At 42.5% G+C, this 21,125-nt stretch overlaps 1 protein-coding gene and 1 long non-coding RNA gene across 4 annotated transcripts in view; both read right to left on the bottom strand.

Moving 5' to 3' along the window:
• Positions 1 to 5,938, bottom strand: part of ITGB1 (integrin subunit beta 1) — a 43,432-nt gene extending 37,494 nt beyond the window's left edge. The window contains exons 1-2 of one of the 3 annotated variants that reach the window (XM_085050379.1): positions 5,755 to 5,938; positions 1,108 to 1,183 (exon numbers count right to left, since the gene is read on the bottom strand). In XM_085050379.1, the coding sequence (XP_084906505.1) occupies positions 1,108 to 1,122 (15 nt within the window). In that variant the 5' untranslated portion in view covers positions 1,123 to 1,183; positions 5,755 to 5,938. The remainder of the gene's footprint in view (positions 1 to 1,107; positions 1,184 to 5,754) is intronic. The other 2 variants (XM_085050381.1, XM_085050380.1) reach the window with 2 other exon arrangements.
• A 7,715-nt stretch (positions 5,939 to 13,653) lies between these two features.
• Positions 13,654 to 20,703, bottom strand: LOC146440827 (uncharacterized). The gene is made up of 3 exons (XR_014850370.1): positions 20,523 to 20,703; positions 18,768 to 19,016; positions 13,654 to 15,286 (listed from the first exon to the last, which is right to left on the bottom strand). It is a non-coding gene; the product is annotated as an uncharacterized LOC146440827 (long non-coding RNA).
• Positions 20,704 to 21,125: the final 422 nt, after the last annotated feature.

Genomic DNA, 21,125 nt, shown 5'->3' with positions numbered 1-21,125 from the left:
TCTGAATTAATCTATTATAATTATTTTCTTCTCTTTTAAATAACCACAAATCAGTCATCTTTGAATGACGGTAAATTCAGTGTTTCAGTTCAGCCCAATATATAATTACTGTTTTTCACTCTACCACAAAGGATGAGAAAAGAAGAAAGATTTCTCTTTTTCCGTTCAGCTTCCACATCAAAAGTGCTTTTGCTTGCACATCTCTAAAGCTAAAAAATTATTTGTAGCTACAACAGCAAATTAACTACATGCAAGTACTTCTTTGTAGTATAAACACTACAGAGAAATGTATAGTTTAAAATAGCAAGAATTCATACAAACAACAGCCCTTCTTCCTGCTTTTGCACTAGCATGTACCAAGAGCAGAAGCTAAAACTAAGTGAGTCAAAACTAGGACGAAGTTAAGCGTAAGTAAATTATCTCATACAAAGCACAAAGCAGAAAAAAGAGAACTACAAATATGATGCCAATCATCTGGGGGAGAAAATACTGGCATTAGATATTGTATATGTTGCAGTTTATGAGCATTTTAAGAGGAATCTGCACCTAAACATGATTTTACAGATTAGAATTTTAGAGAAAGCAACTTTTATACACTAATGATTTAATGACAAAATGTGAGAACTGCATTAATTTAACAAAGATTTGCAAAATGTTTTTCTGTGATAGAAAGGAGTGAAAAGGATGGTGAGAAAAGTTCAGTCTCTTCTTAGCTCTTACTAGCAACAAAAAAGTTAAGATTCCAGCCTCATCTTTGTTACTCAAAACTTTCCCCTCTAATAAAACCACAAGAATACTAATGGTATTTTGCTGCTGCTGCTGGAAAAAGAAAAAAAGCACATGAAACTGCTTTTAAAGACAGAAAGCATGTTTCATAACCCATTTTGCAGCTGACTGTAAAGAGAAATGAGAAAGATACAGCAAAAAAACCCCAAACTAATATATTAAAGAGCCTCTGCTCAGTGACACCCCAAAGAAGATTACAGGCCAGGTAGGAACTCTATCACCTTCCATGAGAGAAAACATTAATACTACAGTCTCAGCCAGCTAATTCCCCTACCATGTTATTGGTTATGTGCAAATTTTGTACTAGATTAGAGACTTTACCATCTCTCTGAACATCTTCAATCCATTAATGGGAGAATACGGTAGCCCAGGAAGCTCACTAACCACTCTGATTAGTCTACGAATAGAAAAGTAAGAGAAAGAGGTTACTGCAAAAATACAAGACGTTTAATAACAACATTCTGCTAAGAGAGCACTCTTAGTACTGAAAAATGCAATCATACTATTTAGTGATGTATAATGAGGTGCCTAGTGTCTCATTTTGCATTGACAGAAGTCAGAATTTTCATTTTCTCTGTGACATTCCAAATAAAAGCTATTCAGCAAGCCTACATATGTCTTAAATTGGGCTAGAAACTCACACAGCTAATGCACATGACAATTTCTTACAATGAAGCTGTATATACTTCTTACTGGTATTTACACTAATAATCCACATGGTGGGAAAGAAAAAAGCTCAGAGAAGAAGTCTTCTCATAAATTTATTCTGACTTACAATTTTAGGAGTTTAAATTACTGGACCACACCTATGCGGAACAATTAGAAAAGACAAGAAATTAAAAAACAAGAAATAGAATTTGTCTTCCCATTTGTGGGTAAACACAAAAATGGCTTTGTAGGCTACCCCAGAAACTCCATAACCACAACAACTGACAGATACTGGTCAATATTGTGGTCCCCTGTGGTTACCACATGACAAGAAACATCATCATTTTTAGAAAGTTGGCAACACAATACACCACAGAGCAGAGCTGAGCAAGGAGGAACTACACGGAAAAAAGGAGAATGTATCTGCCACCATAAAAAAATGATAATACTCATCAGCATTAGAACTATCCAACAAATTTTAATTTTCTGACAGAAAAGGAGCATTAAATCAGACACAGATATTGTCAGGATTTGTCCAGGAGACAGAGCTTAAGAATTTGTTCATCTATTCATTTGTTCATGAATCTGTGACACTCCTTCCCTCTTGAAAAGCAAACAAACACCTCTGCAGAAAAAACAGCTCTGTACTACACCAAAACCTCGTTGTCTTGTACAGCTTTTAGATGGATTTGACTAAAAAACATCCCTGCACACCTACACCAGAGCAGAAATCTGAAAAATCTCGAGTCCTCTAACCAGCAACGTTAGAACTGACAGCAAAAATGCTGCTGCTAGAACGCAACTTCAAAGCAAGGCGAGTGGGGCGAGTGAAACAATTTGTAGAATCAGCAATATAAAGACAGATGGGAGATGAGAGGTAGGAAAACACAGACTGAACTCCGAGTTTTCTGCTGCTGGGAGACAGGAAATTTTCTACTGGGCAGAGAATATAGCAGCTGACTTAAAAATCTAGTCATAGGGGAATAATACACATACTGGCAAGTACTTTTTAATGACACTTCCAAAATAAATCTAACTTCATGTTGCCTTAATTACATTTTTAAGATTGATTCAATTTATATAATTGCTTTATGAGCTCTACCAATAGAAGAAGTTTAAAAAGCAAAGCAAAAAAAAAAAAAAAAAGTCAAAAGAAAAAGGCACTCCCAACAAGGATTCCCTCTCAGAGGGCTGACTGAAGCTCTTAAAAATTAAAAGGATGCCAAAGGGATTGGCCATCCTAAAAAGAAGTTGGAAAAAAAAAAAATCACTTGAAGTTCTAGAAAAGTAAAGGAGGCAGAATAGGCTCTGCTACTGTAAAATATGGATTCTGTCTTTTCTGGATCTATCTAATCAATATCTTTTCCAAGTGCTACATGAGGTGGCATGAGCAATCTTAAAGCTAGTGACTAATACTGATTTAACTTCATTTTTGCAATGTCTCACTTACATGGGAAGGGTACAAAACACATTTGTTAAGGAATGAGGAGGAAGAGGAAGGTCAGGTATACCAATGGCCAGCAAGCTCCATCCAGCCTCCCTCCACAAGACCCACTCCCCACACCATGTGGGGAGAACTACCAGAGAACAGAAGGTGGCACAGCTCACACAGCCACCTCCCACCTCCTGTGCAGCAGTGACAGGTGACACAAGCAAAGGCTGCACGAGGCAACACAAGCAGGTCCACGCTGAAGAAACCCAGGCCCCCGGACCATGTGCAGGAGAGGAACAACAGGGACTCTGCATGCCTAGAAGAGAGCCGATGAGAGAGAACTACAGCCTTTGCTGATAGCATACAAAAAGGGTCCCATCAAGAGAAGGCACTTAGCTGCCTGTTGACCAATCACAACTGCAGCACCTTGTTTCTGAAGGGCTGAAGTACCAAGAACCACAGTCAACCACAAAGCCTGCAGCAGGCTGATGAGAGGCTGGGAGAACCACAAGCTAAGTGTGCATCACATCACTCAACTAAATCAAGACTGGGTGGAAAGGTAGGCATGACAACTATTTGAAAACAACTGACGGGGCACTCATACCAGCAGCAACTAGGGAATTATATTCAGGGCAAGGGAGACCACAGCACGTGTCCACCCCATGTGTAATGGCTCTCCCCAAGTTTGCCTTTCTGCTACCCAAGTCATCTACTTCCTGAGCTGCAGCTACAGCAAACAAGCTTTTTTCAAATCTGTACTACAGCAGAGATAGCCAACGACAGGTATAGAGAGGATGGTGTAGAGAGAGGAATGAAGTCATGACTCAGGAAGAACAGCAGGAAAAGTTCCCAGACAGTTTTTTTTCAGCTTTGGGAATCACTCCCCAAAGGAAGTGGTAGAAGACTAACCACTTGAGTCATTTAAAACTCAAGACAAAACACTAAGATTCTGCAGTCACATCAGAAATTCCCGCATATTCTTAGAGAATCAAGTATCCCTCCCAGTCAGTCCTTCACAAGGGTGGGCATTAGAGGCAGCATGGCACAGATCAGATGACTGAACACAGAGAGCAGAATAAACTCCCTGGCTGCACCCACGAAGAACACCAGAGTTTTAACTGCTGACATGTCATTTTGAAATAAATATGGTTCATTTATCATGTGGCTGGCAAACAGATAGAGCGCTTACCAGCTCCAGCTTTGATTACGGTAAGATTATGCATGCCTGTCAGCTTTTCACCTTTCAGCTGAAACATCTTTGAAAGGGACAAAAGTTGAAGGTGTTCAAATCTTAAACTTGTCTCGTCTTGCCAACCTATTGCCAATGGCTCACTGTTTTTGCAACCCTTATAAATACAGCCTTAGGCAAGCTTGCAAAATGCTACTTAATCATTTGCCAGAGGCAACTAATATTTTTTGTGACAGGAGAATGAATCATCAGTTTCATCACTGGGATGGATATGGACAATGAATGTATATCGCTACTCCTAGCCTTGTTTAATTTAGTCTAATTTACACCTTTCTAGTACTATAACACTTAAAAAAAAAAAAAAAGACCCTCACAGCTACCAAGTTGTCTCATTTCACAAAACTAATTTTTCTCACACTACCACCATCACCTACCAAATTATCAATGTGCCAGGAATATAAGTCATTTAAATATGTTTTCACATACATGAAGTCCTGCTTCAGTTCAACACCTCAGCACACAAGCAGCATTAGCCATGAGTGGTTCCACTAATCTAAACTGAGACAACCCTTACTCCTAAAGGTTTGTGTATCTTGGCATTAACAGGACTGTAGCAGCAGTAGTAAATCTACCAAAAACATCAACATTTTCACCCAACAGGTATGTGCACATGTGATGGCATGAATGGACTGCTGTATTCTATCAAGGACAAATGAAGAAGCAAACATGAACGCTGCTGAACTCTTTTTCACTAACAGTCACAGAGACTACTTGATGAGTCTAACAGGCAGTCAGATACTTATTCCGTAGCATAAAGACATCTGACATGGGCTGAACAGTGAGTCAGAATGAATTTCCCATCGCTTCGTGTTTCCTGGGAAGACAAAGCACTGCGCTATTACTGTAAGATTTTTCAGAAATCCCCATGTGGGACATGGCATAGAGGCCTCACACTCCCACTTCCATCCGGACACAGGCTTACAGCAAGCTATAGAGGCTCAGAGCCAGTTTGGACGGATGGAGCAGCCAAACGCTGCACTGCGATCATTCAAACTGCACAAACCCCGCTCACAGTGCTTTCTGCAGACATGTGCGGGTCGAAACTCTGGCTTACTCAAGTTCCTGCACTGCCTCCCTCCTTTCGCTGCCATTCCTGTAACTCCAGCGCCCGCTTCCCGCGGAAGGCACCTTCCCCCTCCGGCCGCCCTCGCGGGAAGCCGCACCAAACTTTCCCGGCCAGCGCTGCCCCTTCCCCGGGCACGGCCGGCGGGAGGCGACGGCGGCACAGGGCAGGGCAGGGCAGCGGCAGGGCTCCGTCCCGCTCGGAGAGCAGGGCTCGGGGCGCTGCCCGGGCAGGGCCGGCCCGCCGCGGACAAAGGCCCGGCCGGCCCCGGCGGCACGGGAGGCCCGAGGCCGCCGTCCCGCCGCCACAGGAAGCCGCAGGCTGGGCCCGACACCTTCCCGCCCACAGCGCCGGGCGGGCACGGCGGGAGGCGCTCCCACTCCTCCGCCCGGGACCGGCGTCGAGAGACCCGCACATGGGGCGGCGGCGGCTCCCGGCTCGGCCGGGATCGGGAAGCGGCGCTCGCAGCTCCGCGCCGCCCGCCGGAGCCGCCCGAGGCGCTGAGCCCCGGGGCGATCACAGCCACTGCTCATCCCGCTCCCGGCCGGCTGCGACCCCCGCCCGTCCTCCCGTTACCTCGGCCATGGCTGCGGGCAGCGGGCGCGCTCCGGCCCGCCCGGCTCGCTGCGGCTCCCTCTGCCCTGGCGTCCTGGGCTGGGCTGGGCAGGGCTGGGCGCGGCGGGACGCCCGGGCTCGCTGCTCGCTGGCTGCCCGCCGCCGTCTGCTCCGAGCTGCTGCGGGAGCCCGGCCCGCGGGGGAGGGGAGGGGAGGTCCGCACTCCGCCGCTTTACCCGCCCCGGAAACACATTCCACCCCGCTGCCGTCAAGCGGGCCGGGGAGGCGTCTGCGGAGCGGCGGGCAGGGAAGCGGAGGGCCGGCAGAGCCGAGCTCCGGGCGGGGCTGGGTGCCCGCTGGTGTCCCGCTTCCATCCGTGCCACCCGCCAGCGCCTTATTTGGCGGCGTTTGCCAGCGCCCCGGGCTCGGGCCCCAGAGCCGCAGGGCCGGGCCGGGCTGGGCCGTGGGACGGGGCTGGGGCTGCCCCGCCGCCGCCTCGCTCCCGCCGGTGGCGAAAGGCTGCTGGACCCTAGGCTTCAACAGAGCTGCGCCTTCTCCTGCTGCCCTCCCTGGCTGCTTCCACCCGCGGAGACAGCGGGGCGGCCGGGCAGAGGGATCGCTCTTGCTGGCAGCTGTTTCCAACAGCGGTGGAAGTCATTAAGTGATTGATGGATGTGAAAGTCAGTAAGGATGGGTGGGCTTGTCGTGGTGCTAACACACTGTCTGAGCTAAGAAGTGACTCTCCCTAAGTCCCTTGTTTGGAGCCTGCCGGTGTTCGGAGCATGCCCTTGGTATTTTAAAGTGCCTCCTAAAGTAGGTACTTGGAAAATTACCGATTAAAAATATTAAAACCCGTGCCGTTCAACACCTTTTTGAAGGTAAGGTGTTGTGAAACACAAGGTATAAGCTCAGCTCAGAGCTGTAAGCGCTGTGCCTTTATGTGTGGCTGCTGGAGCTTGTGTCAGTTCTTGTTTCGGTATGGTAACTAAACAGCTGCAGCTTGTTAATAATTTTAATCATTTTCCCCCTGCTTGCTTTCTAGCTACATTTTAAAATAAAACAGGAATGATGTTTCTACTTTACTCAAGCATAACCTGTGATTCAACCCCGTGTTCCCCTTGGGCAGTGCAGTGGTTTAGGGTGCAGGCTTGTAAGAACTGCATTAGCAGAAGCTTTTAATACTGCTACTGTTGTAATTGCAAAACTGTTTCAGTGGTGTTGGAAAATGAGATTGGAATGATGCACTGCTGCTCCAAGCAGCTCCATCAAAAGCAAACACTGGACAAATGAAATGGTAGATAAATAACTTTGACATTAAGAGATAAGGACAGCAGGGACTCATGTTTCAGCAGGTAAATAATATTACTACTGCCAGGAAAAGGTGGAAACACCAGAAAGCCAAAGTTTAAAAAATGGTAAAAATTAATGCCATGCAAAATAAAAGCAAATGCCGGAGGGATACCGATCTGCCAAAAATGTGGGTAATTTGAGTATTGGAAGATAAAAATTACTTTTATCCAAGGTATTCTTCTCTGCTTCTTTCTTGCAGGGAAACAAAAGCACATCTGGTGCTAATTACAACAAGGTTGAGGATTTGATCCCGGTACGGGCCATTCACTTAAAAGATGGACTTGATGATCCTTGTGTGTTCCATCTGTGATCCTATGATTGTGCCAGAATATGCAAATAGAGAGCAGCTGTCCACTATGGTGTACCACAAAGAAGTGGGGGCAAAAATGTGCCACCGAGATTGCTGGGGCTCTGAGGAGTAAATAAAACTGCCCAACAGACTGGTTCAAGTACTACCCGATGCTCTGCTCAGACATTATTGTGTCAAGTAGCCAGTGGCTGGCTGTGCTGAGCAATAGGAAATCAGCAGGGAAAAATCTCTCAAATGGCTGAAGAAACTGTACTGAATTATTTGGCTGCTTTCTGGACTCCTTTGGAGAGCACAGATGGGCACGAAAACCATTTGTTATTTTCCAACACTTCTGAAGTGCTAAAGATGTCAGAAAAAAAAGAGTGGTGGAGGTGTCTGAGCCGGTAGACACAATTGTAGATGATGTCAAAATGTTTAATGTAGTGTCTCTACACTGCAGCGTACATGACATCTGGGAGAGTGAGTGAACAGTTTTGCACAGGAGAGCTCAAGAAAAAACAGGTTTTCATGGATTGAGTGGGAAGCTGGGAAGTGTTTGGTTCACTGTTAGTTTGCTTTGCAGATACAAATATTATTATAACTTTTACAGGAACACCCAGGAATCCCAGACCAGGTTTTGGGGTGTGCAGTGTTGGCTGTGTAAAGGAGCCAGCTGTGTAAATCCGGGGTGCTCAGCTGGAGCTGTGGGGCTGGGGCTCAGTATCCCTGTGCCAGGCAGCCACACTGCAATCCCTCCCAGTGCCTGGCTGGGAACCTCTGGGGTGAGGGGTCAGCTGTGTGCCTCGGGAGCCTCTGCCTCCAGAGAAGCAGGAACTGTTTGGTAGGAGAAGTGGCAGCAGCTTCTAACCAGTTATCAGGGTATTTCCTTGGCTGCAGTTTCCTATTCGCCACATGTTGCTGTCAAGCCACTGAACTCTGTGTTACTAAAGCCCACACAGCCGTGGAGTTGTCACCCTGTTCTCCAGCATCTACTGCACTTCTGCAGCTTGCACAGGGTTAGAGTGAGATACTTTTCAACTGGGGCCTCAAAGAGTAGTGCCGTGGTTTGTGCATTAATCCCCAAATGCAAATGCCTTCTATCAGGGCACCCATTAGGCAACTTCATAATCTCACCAGCCACTAACACTTCCACGTTTACTTCTTCATACTGTACTAGATACCTCACTCACCTCTGCCCCAGGGAGTGATAAAGTATCTGTACTGTTCCACTTTCCCAATAAACTTTGTTACTGAAAGCAGAGTCCTTTCCCTTTCAAACTCTCTTCTTTTCCTTCCCTGCTTCTTCAAAATGCTCCTACCCTGCCTATTTTTTCTTTCCAAACGAAAGGAAACCAATTTACAAAGCTGCGGTAAAAAATCATGGGCTAATCACAAAAGATAGCTAAAGTGTGGGAGAGAAAACAGAAAGTCAAAGTCATTTTCCCAAGGATAGCAATGGAGCCAGGAAAAGAAGGCAGGTCCCCTGGGAACACATCAGGCTGCAGCCACCTGGGCTGAGGGGGCTGCAGGAGTACCCAGTTTTCCTGGCCTGACCTTGGAGCAGAGCAGCAGCAGCTGCAGCTGCTGTTTTATTCCAGCAGCAGCTGTGCAGTTGTCAGGGGGCACAGTGAGCACTGAAGCCTTGCTGGCAGCTGGTCAGCACTGGGCACTGGCTTCGAGCGGGGAGGATGAAGGAGATGATAGGGCTTGGACACAAGATTCATACAGAAAGTATTATTAGAAGGGTCACTTAGTACAGGAAGTGATGGTGCTAAAAGGTTGTGGTAACTGCTTTCGATAACAGCCTTTATTTGCCTCCTCGTGAGCAGTGAGTAACACTTCTCCGGAGGCAGGCAGGGAGCAAGTCAGCAGCTTGTCAGCCATGTACAGTGTGCCCATGATATGTAGTGCTGTGTCTGCCCTGGAACTGTGTTCTCCTGCCCTACACAGGGAGTGAAGTGAGTCACAAATGTTCAGCTGGGAGATGGCTGCAGATTGTGTCCTGCGGGCAAAGGTTTGCTCTGCAGGATTGTCTGCCTGCTGTTCACAGGAGCAGTGTTCCTATCTCAGGTGCAATAAAGCTGGCCTATTAACACCTGGTTTATGATCAACGCTTAGATCTCTGCTTTGCTCAAATGGCAGTCGTGTGTATAACATGAGTCTGAAAAGGTCAGAGTCCACCAAGCCTTTCCTTCAGCTCACCAGCGTTTAAAAAGCAACTTGTCCTCTTTTGGCTGTCAGGCCAGGAGAAAGGTTACCAGAGCACATGACTCTTGTGGGGACCGTGCCCTTGCTGGCAGTGGCACAGAGCAGGCTGCTGGGTAGAGGGGCTGGGGGACAGCTTTTGTTACAGCTGCACTGTGCCTCCTGGCCCTTCCTCTGACTCTTTTTCTGCACTTCCTCCACCGAAAGAGCTGCTCTCTTTCACCTGTGCATGTGTTTGGATAGGCTGACCTGTTGCTGTTACAATCCCTGCTGCCATTAGCATATACGTTCCTTCTTGTTTGTCACATGGATTTATATCTTCCAAAGCAGTTTTGTCAGACTCCTAAGTCATTGTGAGTGTCATTTGTTTTATGTGGAAATTCTGGAAGGTATTTTGACTCTCAATAAGCAAGGCAGGAATCCTTTTTCATCCTTTGGCATGAAGCACAGGTTCCCCCCTGTGTTCCAAAGTAAGGAAGTGAGCAGGAGTTAAGTGAAGAGAATAAAGTCTTTGAGATTTATGTTCAGACATTCATGTTCATGGTGACATAGGGCAGAGAACTTCTGCATCAGCTCCTTATGTTGCTTGAAATGAACCATATTTTCTAGAGAACTAGATTAAAAAACTTCAGGCTTGAAGATATTTTAGTGTTTAATTACCCAAGAAAAGATGCCTAAGGGAGATTAAAAATATCCCCAAAGGATGATAGTTCTGAATGCACAATGAGTTTCTGAGATTCAGCAGTTAGTTAATTCTTACCATGTGCTGCTTTTATTCTGTGAGACTCTGAGATCATGTGCCTACATATTCTCTTCCCTCCTTCTCAGGGGATTCCCACTGTTTAGACAAGCAGCTCATGCTCATTCGGGGAAAAAATGAATTCCATTGCCCCCAAAGAAATGTGCAAGGAGGATTGCAGGAGCTTTTCTTGAAGAATTATTCTCCTTCGATTTTGCCCCGAGGGACATCCTGCAACATTTTAAGCTCAATGCAGTAGTTATTAGTGCATAAAGTTACTGAAATTTAGACTTTTGCAGAGGCAAGGAAGGACAGAAATGAGAAAGATATTTTGATATCATTGGCTGCAGAAAAAGTAGCAATGGTAAGAGCCTACTAGTAGTGAGAGTCTGTGTCATGGGAGCAGGAGTAAGGACAGATTTCATGTTCATTGATATATAGGGGAAAGAGGAGATATGTGGAAACCAGAATATCTTAAGCAAGACTAGTAGGCAAGAAAAAGGACAAATATAGTCTGAAGGAAATAAATAGTAATGGTGCTACTGGGAAAGGAGATTTGGGCAAATGCAATAGAATTACTATTGTATAAGGTGATTGGCTGTTCTAATAGAAAACAATGGCAAAAAAGGCAGAACAGGGTGTTTCTGTAATGCTATTTCTATCAAGAGTCCTATATTGATATTGTTTTGAAACCCCCAACTTATCTTCCCCCCTTATTACATACCTAAAATTATTTTCATGATTGTGTTTCTTGAAATAATTTGTTACACTGACTTTTTAATTTTTTTTCTTAAGGCTCATATCTAAAATGCTTTGGCAGTAACGATGTTTGGATGAAGATGCCAGAGATTTACAGCCAAAATCTCTCACTTGTGCACTTTCAATGATCCTGTTATGTTGTCATCTTTCTAGAACAAGTGTCGTCAATTTTCTTTTTCTTAAGAGGTTATGTCTGGACGTTAATAGCAGCTTTGCTTGAGTATTGATTTTTCCCGCTACCTTGTCATCTAAGCAATCTAATACAAAGCAATTCTGACTTTCTGTTGCCTATTCACCCAGCTATTCTTCCTTTCTTTATGATTCTGACAGCAGTTGCAGTTATTTTGCAGCAGTAAGCTGTGTAACTTGTAGGACTCATCAAGCAAAAAATGGAGTTTCTTAGTCTACAGGTGCAGGCTCTTCAATGAAACTCATCATCAAGTAGGGAGTATTGTAATTTGCTAGTATCCTTGGCAGTGGGATATTCTGGTCACAGCTGACATTGTGTTTACAAACACAAGGTTCTGATTTTAGCTGGGCATAATGAACCAACAAGGAGTGAAAGCGAAAAGATAGTTGTTGACAAACTTATACACAATGGAGAAATTCACAAGCAATTTTGAGAAAAGCTCAAAAAGAATAGGGTTGAACAGTACAAAGAGGTGAATCGATCACTCTAGTTCAGGTTTAAAATGTATTTTAAGGTCACTATGTTTCTAATGCATATGGAGGTCATCCTGGTTGTCCCATTGCTCAAGTGGTAGAAAGGCATTTAGCTTTCAGCCTTTTGCCTCACAGCTTACTCAGGATCTGTGGTATTTTCTGTAACCACATACTTGAGTATGTGGCCTTCTGCTGTAGCTGAGGTTTAGCTAAAATTAAACTGTCTTCAAACTAGTAAACATGAATCTTAATTCTCTTTGCTTGACTGGTGTCTGTATCACAAAAAATTTTGTACCATATATGATCCATCTTCCATCTTATCCCATCCTTCCTGTTTATTCTCCCCATTTGTTTCTGTGATTCTTCAGCTTTCCTCATCTGCTTGAACAGTCCTCTTTTTCTGGTCTGCAGTGTGGGCTCTGGGCTGTCCCTTTCACCAGTGGCACCTACCAGCCTTGTGCTTACACATTCCTGCTACACTGATCCATCCCTGATTCCCATTCAGAAAAGATGAATTCCCAGAGCTGCTGAGTCACACAATGTCCTCTGAAAATGGACCTGCAGGTTCCAGGAAAACTCTGCCAAGTTACTTTCCAGATTGGAATCTGCATGCTATAAACAAAACTTTGGAAAATGTCGAATCCTAGTTTCTATCAAATTTGTGTGTCCAGTCTCAAAACATAGCCCAATTTGCACAGCTGTCATAAGAAAGGCCAGGGATGCCTCTAATGGCTTTAAGACCTTTGCCCTGAGGATGGGAGGTTGCAGGAATTATTTTAACTTCATTTTTTAGATCTTAGTTTTACACTATTGAAAATGGAAGGTCCCTTTTTGCTTTCCAAAGGAAAACATACAACTTCAGGAAAATTATTTTCTTAGATTACTTCAGCCTTATGCATAAGTGTAGCAAAGCTGTATAATAGATAGAATGGTGTTATAAGTAGAAATTTGGCCTTGACTGAAGGCAGTAATACTTGCACATTAGTTTTGTAGGTTTACAGGGACATTGATGAAGTCATATTAATGAGTTTCCTAGAAGTGAGATTTGTAAAAAGCTGTATGATGAAAAGAAGATGCTGCTCAATTTAAATAATTTTTTTAGGTGACATAGCTCTGAGATAACATGTTAAGCCTAAATTGAAATTGGTCTGTGCCATGTCATTTCATTGTTGAAGCAGATCTGACAGAATAAGTTTAAAAACCATGATTAATAGTATATATTAAATTAGCTTTGAAACATATCCATTTTGATAGTTAATCTTTTGACAGCATACGTCTTTAAAAAAAAAAAGTGTACCATTTTTGTCCCCAAAACCCTCTTTTTTAGTTTTTTCTTTATGAAAACATCATAAAAAGGCTAACCCTTTTTAAAAAATTATTTTACTTTCTTTTATTATTTTTCAAATATCAAAGCAGAAATCTTTCACTGGTGTAAAAATCTATTCATGCACCGTAAAGCTTCTGCACAGAGTAAAAATTCTGCAAGGAGTCCTCAAGAACAGATCTGCTGTATGCAGACCACTGGATTCCCAACTTGGTAAAGATAAGAGCAACTCTTTGCTGGTTTTCCATAGCTCCACTGGACCCATGGCTCTTGACAAAGCTTGACAAAGAGTCCCAGCAGGTGATCCATCCTGCAAGCAGCCAGCACCAAACCTTCCCTGAGATCTGTCTCAGCCAGAGGCAGCTCATTAGATCCTCAGCTGATATCAGCCAGTGGACAGAGTGATTCATGTTGCCTGAAGATTAGTGCCTGAAAAGTCTGGCATCTCTCTCCCTTGACTGTAACAAGCAGTTTGTACTCGGCAGTTCACTTTCCATGGGCAAAGTGAAGTGTGGGGAGCCCTCTCTCCCTCCCTCCCTCCCTTTTATGTTCCACGGTTATGGTTCCTGGATCTGAGCACTGGGAGAAATGTGTGCGTGCCCAGTGTAAGCAGTGGCAGGAAGCTGTGAGCTCTCTGCTAAGTAGATTAGACACTGTAACTACGTCCTGAAGTTTTTTAAGCTTCTTACTCAGTTCTTATTCGGCGGTACTCTCTGTGAAACATTTCCACTTAGTCACTGGCTATTCAGCACAAATGATTGATCAGAAACATTCCTCTAATGTAAATCAGCCTTATCGTGTTTAAACACAAATATAACTTCTACCAGCCAGGATGTTATGCATACTGGGAGTGGGAGGGATGCAAACAGCTGGAAGCATTCCCTGTTTACTGAACCCACATTGCCATAGTGCTTCTTTGCACAGTTGGAGAATTGCTGTGCAGAAGGAGCGGTTCACAAAGAGTTTAAAATATTTTGGCCTTAAGAGCACGTGATTTACTTTTCATTTCATGCTTTGATTTCAGTCCTCTGTTTGGGCTAAAAATAAGGAGGCAGAAATATTAAGTATACTGGCATTTTATTTATTCCACTAATTTCATTGCCATCTTATAGTAGAGAATACCTTTCCACCAAATACTTGTTTCATATTTTAGAGATTTTTTTCATGCTGCTGGGAGATGTATTTTCTGACTTTGAAAGTACCATAAAAGTACAGTGAACTGACTCAAGCTGACTCATGGCTGGGGCAGATTATGCCCACAGCTCATCTGATTCTGGATAGCATCACAGGTTATTTATACAACATGTTTGAAGCTTTCAAGTGACTTGTTCTTCCTTATTTAAAATTTAATTTTATACCAGGCAGGTCTTGGGTACTTCTGTAACAATTTTATCTGCTACACCTGATCCTTTTAGTGGGGGTAAACTGAATACAAGCGGTGTAATTTTTGTTTGGAAGCATTTCTATTTTGTGTTCTGAAAAGATGGGACTAAAGTGAAAATGAAGGTTGTCACTTTTGTTGTCTGGACATTTTTGTTTTAGTCATACTCTCAGCCTTGACTTCCAAGTGCAAACAGGAACTTGAGTCACTTGTGGGAAAAGGTGTAGATTTGCTTGCAACACTTCACCAGCAGTGGAAGGTTTGTCCTTTGCTCTTGTTCAGTTGTTGAAGTAAAAGCAAATGACACAGCACTGTTAAATGCATGTGCTGAGCTACTTGTATCACCTTACTTTCTTTCTCTTACTGGACTTACTGTCTTAAGAGCACTGTGGAATTTCTAGGAATAAGTTTTTCTTCCTGGAGTACAGGAAAGTAACCTAATTTAAAAGATTTTTATTTTCACTAGGTAATTTTTTGAATTTTATCTTCTCATGGAAATTATGGAACTGTCTAGTAAAAGAAATGCTCAGTCATGAGATAATTTATGTCTAAAAGGAAATCTCAGGATGGTCATATTAAATGTCTTGCTGTATGACAGAGGAGATCTCATGCACCAACTACACAATATGCAGTTAATTTCATATAGGAGTTCATTGACTGTTTTCTCACATGGCACTCTCATGTGGATATTTAGGATTTCATATCCTTAAGCTTACATCCAGTGACAGAGTGTCCCCTCAATGACACAAAGTGCTCTCCTGGCTGAGGAGGGAATGTGAATTCTTGTGTCTGCCTCCTTAAATTTTAGATGTCACGCCCTGTTATCTTCCTTACTTTCCAGTACTGTTAAATAAAAGACAAAAATTTATGTGATTATATTTCTTGAAGTGAGGGAAAAGAAGTGGATTAATTATTGTGTGAGTGGAATCTGAATCTTGATCTATTTATGTCTGTACATATACATGCATACACATAGATGCATATACATACGTGTGTATGTATGTGATTTATAAAGGTTTTCAAGTTCTCTGCTCTCATCCTCTCCTAGGAAACAAACAGTTTCTCTTCTGCACTAAAAATGTTTTTTTTTAACTGTATCAGAGTGGTAAGTGTCTATACTATCTGGTTTTAATACTGATTCAGAACATTTAAATAACTCATCTAGATGAAGTAGCTATTTACTGATTTCTTAAAACCTTATAGGCAAAATTTTATGGGCTAAATTCAGCACAAAAACAGTTCAGCTTTTGATTTCTTTAGCAGTGTTGTTACAATATTCTCTGAGGAGAGTGACAAGTTTCATATTTAAGCATTTAAGTTCCCACGCTTCATACCCCTACTGGTGTTCTAGAAATAAGATCTGTCACATTGGATAGATGGATAGATCTGCATTTTGGATAGATATTTGCTCTAACTTATGCTACTATATGACCCTGAGATGCCACTGCTGTTCATGGTTATTCCAGGGAAAACATGAACCTTAATGAGCATGTGAGTTCATGAGAAAACAGTGAACAGCTTCTGCTAAGTGCTTGTATTTTTATGGTTTCCTTGCTTTTTAAATGAGCTATGGTAACATTTCAATTGGATATCAAAATTTATTGTAAAAATGCAGCAACTAAATGGTTCTTCCCTTCTCCTGTGGGGTGTTTGGGCAGCAGCATGCAGACTGCAGTACTTAGGGCTGCTGCACCCTATTTCTGCCAGCATGAAGGAAGGTGCTGTGCTGCTGGCATGGCTCATTTGCCTCTTGTTAGGCCCCTGGTTTGAGTTACCTCAGCGAGGAAATGTCCCACAGTAACTGCCAAAGCTTTTTGTTTCACAACTCTTTTTCTGCTGGTGCCCCAAGTCCCCACCCCACGTCAGCCTGCCCACAAACCCTCATCCCAGGCTGCTGCTGTCAGCCTTGCTGCTGCTGAACCTTGTGCCTGTCCTTGAGTGCTTTTCCAGCTGCTCAGCTGCTCCAGTACTTTTGGCTACTGGTGCTGCTGGCCAGCTCCGGTTCAAAATACATTCTTCTGTTAAAAATATTCCTCAGGCAACCAAAAATATTCATGCATTCTCTTTCTGCATTTGCTGGAAATCCACTCATGGGGTCCAAACATTATGGGGCTCACGTAGATACACCTGTTCCTAGTGATGTCATGAAAAACCTTTCATGTTTCCATGTTAACTGGGCTAAAAAATGAGGCAGTAGTGTGGAAATAAAATTTGGCTGTACAAAGCTGAGATACTGCATATATACTAGTATCTAATATATTACCACCAGCTTGAAATTATTATTCAAACCTGCAAATTGGGCAACCCAAAAGAAAAGCCTAGCCACCTGTTCTCTGTGGCCTGCTTATTCTGTTGTTCCACCGTCCTTTGAAAATTACTGTATTGAAAACACTTTTGCAGCCTGGCTGGCTGTTTTCCTGGAAAAAGCTTCTGAATAAATAATAGGACATGTGGAAACTCCATGGAAACTGTGGGGTTGTCAGCTCTGTTTCCAGCTGTTGTCCTCATCCACGTCTCTACTGTAACCACTGGATCTATTAAAGTGTAAATCTTGAGTTTCCTCCCTGATTAACTTCCAATTCTTTCCCTTCACATTTCTACCGTGCAGACATTTTTTATTAGGTCTTTTTCAAGTCCATGAACTTTATCCAGAAGGGATGACCATCAGTAATTACCAATTTGGTTGTAATAGTTTGGTAAACTTGTTAATCTGGAGTCCATTGGTCTCATAGACTCACTTAAATTGCAGTACTAGAAAGGGAAAATAGTAAAAATCAAGCATGGGTTTGGTTTTTGCAAGATATCCTGTGCAGCTCTTTTTGCAAATGATGGGCCCATTTTATCCTGAGCTCCTAAATCTAGAGTTCCCTCTGAGGTCTGGTATCTTAGAGTATATATTTAATATAATAGCTATATAAAGAAAAAAAAAAGGAACTATAAGGACTTTAGAACAATTCTATTTCACATATCAAACCCATTTTTTTCCTACTACCTTAAATGAATTATTCTGTGTTATATTTTAGGTGTCTATTTTCATAACACAGAACTAGTTTCTTATTTTTTATATTACTCAATTCTGTAGACAGTGAGCGAAAATAAAACCCTGAAGGTCCTGGCAGAGTCTTCTGAAGATAGAAACTGTACAATAGGTGTGGTGTGCTTTTCCTCTGGGTAATGATTCTACTAGGCAGGGCAGCGTTGCTTCATGTGGAATTGTCTCATTTTAAGATTGTTAAAAGAGTGGTTAGATTATGATTTCTTTTCCCACTAAATATTGCCAAAATATTTTTAAAACTGGAATTCATTAAAACAGGTCAGACTTTGTCACACACAAATAATTATAAAAAAAGAAAAGTGGCATCTTTTAAAGAGAATTAAAAATACTTGAGTATACAGAGGCACTAATCCTCCACTGGAGATCAGGGAAAAGGCATGGCTGGCAACAGGCTGTCCTCCTGTCTCTTGTTTTCTTGAGCAGGAAGAAAGGAAAAATGTTTCTCCCATAGTTTTCTGAAACTTGATATAGTGCCAACAGACCTGAAACTCTAGCATTCTTCTTCATTGCTGCACTGAATTGAGTCCAGTAGGGGAGAGATGTACATCAGGACTGAGCATCAACTGAGTTTACTGTAACTTATTAAAGAGAAGACTTCGCATTTGCAGTGTCTATATTAAAAAAAAAGTTAAAAAAAAAAAGAAGCACTTTTTTTCCCAGCTTAGTCTGTAAACATTTTTGTGAGCCAGAAGCTGCTGGACCTGCCTGTCTCCCAACTTAGAGCTGTACCTGAGCACAAGGCTGTAAAGTTCTGCTGCCTCTGGGGTTGTCCAGCCCACATCTGCTGGGCTTCCTCAGAACTCCCTCTCTGGTGAGGGTCTGCCAAGTAAGAGATATTACACATAGACCACTACACATTCAACAATGCAGATTTTTTGTGACAAAACCTGGTTGCAGAAGAGATCCTATAAATAGCTCTGGCTTATATACCTTTGTTTTTGCTATGGCACTGAGCACGGAGATAGGAGATACTATCTTTTAGTGTGACCTTGGACCAGTTTTAGCTTAAATAATAATTTTAATAGAGCTTGCAAGCAGACTTTTCTGACCCTTCATAAAGTTTGTGCTGCAGATATCAGCTTGCTGGAACTTGCCAGCATTTTTTCCCTGGCAGGAGTAGGGACAGGAACTGTGACCCTGGGCCACATGGCTCTGGAGCAGGACTTTGAGGGAAGTTTCAGTGCCTGCTTACTCTAGTTCTTCCAAAGACTATTGATCATTTCTGGAGACACAAAATAGATCAAGTGGCTGTGATACAATCATTCTTACCTTTTTGGTGTACGAGGTGTACAAGCCTTACTGAAGCCTCTTCTACTATTGAACAATAAAGTATTCCCTCCTCCTGCAGACTTGTTTCCAGATACATTTTCTGCTGCTTACCAGGACATCAGTTGATTTTACAGCCTTTGTCTCTGTGAGGGATTTGACAGATTTCTCTCCTGTGCCCGTTTTTTTTTCATTTGTATGTACTTAATTTTCTGAAAAGATTTCTGTCTCACTGCTGAGATTTTTTACAACCTATGTAAGAAAATGAAACAATATAAATATGCAGAATTTGGTTGGCAAATGGAGGGAGGAAGATTACTGTCTGCAAGTATTCCAACAGTACTGACATCAAGGAAGGAGAGGAATTTTCTAGAAATATCCAAGACCTTATATTAGATTCAAGAGTAACTGAAACCAGAGCAAAAATGTATTTTTGGACAAGTACAAGGAAAAAAACTCCTGGGTTTACTGCTTTGTGGAAGAGACTTCAGAAATAAAGCCCTTTTGTCTCATCATTTATAAAGTTCTACGGAATTCTGTGGATGGAAGCATTCAGTAGAAGGATGGAAAAGGTGACCCAAGAGTCATGACTGAAATTCTCTAGGAAGAAGTAAATTTGTTACTGGTGTCATTTATGTGATGGCTACAGACAGAAAATAAGACTAAAGGGAAGGGCTCACGCATGCCCTGAGAGAATTGTAGACTAAAGCTCTGATCTGCAGCTCTATCTGTAGAGATGAACCCTGGAGACATGGCATGATGGAATTCCAGTGCCTGCAGGGCTCTGCAGAGCCTGTATCTGGCTGCAGAGTAAGATCTGCAGCGTAAAGAAACCCAGCTTCAGCTTGTATCCACCAAGTATGTGAGCAGGCAGGTATGTGTCCTGAGTCCTCAGGCGTTTTGTCTGGAGCTCTGGGAGACTCAAATGCTGATGGAAATCACTTGTCTACTTCAACTCTCCCATTTGATGCCTTTGTCCTGTTCTAAAAAGTGGCAGAGATAGCACCCTCTTTAAAAACTGGCGAAAGAGAGTCCCAGCAGTTTGAAAGAGTGCTCCCCAGCCCAGAGCAGGTATACAAGATGCTGGTGCATGTTCAGACATCCTTACATGATACTAGAATGGACTTGTCTGCCTGACTAACCTGATCTGTGAGTAGAGAAGAAACTGCCCTTCCCTTTAATTTTTTCAAGTAGCTTGTCTGAAAATGGTTGGCTCTTGAATGTGTTTGTGGCTTGGCCTCTCGGTCCCTTTCTAGGAAAATGAGAAGCTTTTGCAAACTGGATGATTACAGGACAATGCAAAACGAGCCCCAAACCTATGTTTGCTGTCTTGTTATGGGACTTATGTACAGAAGCTGTACATAAAAAACTGCTTGGGGGCACGTTATTTTAGTTTTGGACATTTGCTTTCTCACGTACAAAAAAATATTGGCTTTCTATTTTTAAAAATTGTAACTGAATATCTCAACCCTATAACTTACTTAGGAAACATTTTTGAAGTTCTATGAAGTCTGCACTGTTGAGATGAAGATATGAGACCAGTAGCAATCTCTGTACTGCTTTTTGAGGCAGTGTTACATGAATTTTAGTACAGGCAATCATTCAGTTTTTTTCACTGAGAGATCAGAAATGCACACAGTGTTGGAAATGCAGCCATACAATAGAATTATCTATTTTTAAGACATGAAATTGTATCAAATGAGGCTTTCCCAAAACCTGCACTCCCAATTGTACTCCTTAGTTACTCATTAAACCCACCTTAGAACCTCTGCATACAGTGAGACATATTTTCTTCCCTGTTTCCATATCTTCACATCTCTTTCTCTCTTGCTTCCTATTCTATTTTTCTTGCATTGGCTTCTCTGTCATCTACTCAGTTCAGTGCATTCTCCCAGCCTGAAAAATATTTTGAAAATCCTGAAGGAGGTTTACAGGATAGAAGCAGCAGGAAATGAGGGTGGAGAAACAGAAAGGAAGCTCTTACTCATGAAACGGTGTGGCACTATGGGCAAGAGGGGAAAAAATGTGGTGAAGAGTGAAAGAATGTGCATGCTTTAAATCCAGCCTGAACTGGAGCCATTCTTCTTCTGCTTCTCCCTAGCTTTTGCCTCACTGAACTGAGGACTTTGGCTTATATCCCTATTGTTAATGAACAGGAGAAACACAAAATCCCATGAAGCTAGCCTACATCAAAAAGGATGTGTATAATATGCTTATTTTTGAAGAACATCAAGAAGTAACCTTTGAACCAAAGTTTACTCAAGTAAACAAGATAAGAGCTTGAGCTTTGAGAGTGGATTGAGAGAGTAAATATTTCTGCTTGAAATATTTTCTACATTCCAGAAAAAACTGTTGTTTTAT

This window comes from Lichenostomus cassidix, chromosome 2, assembly GCF_008360975.1.
Source record: "Lichenostomus cassidix isolate B80296 chromosome 2, HeHo_3.0, whole genome shotgun sequence".
Taxonomy (NCBI): domain Eukaryota; kingdom Metazoa; phylum Chordata; class Aves; order Passeriformes; family Meliphagidae; genus Lichenostomus; species Lichenostomus cassidix.
This window is presented reverse-complemented; position numbering and strand designations above follow the sequence as displayed.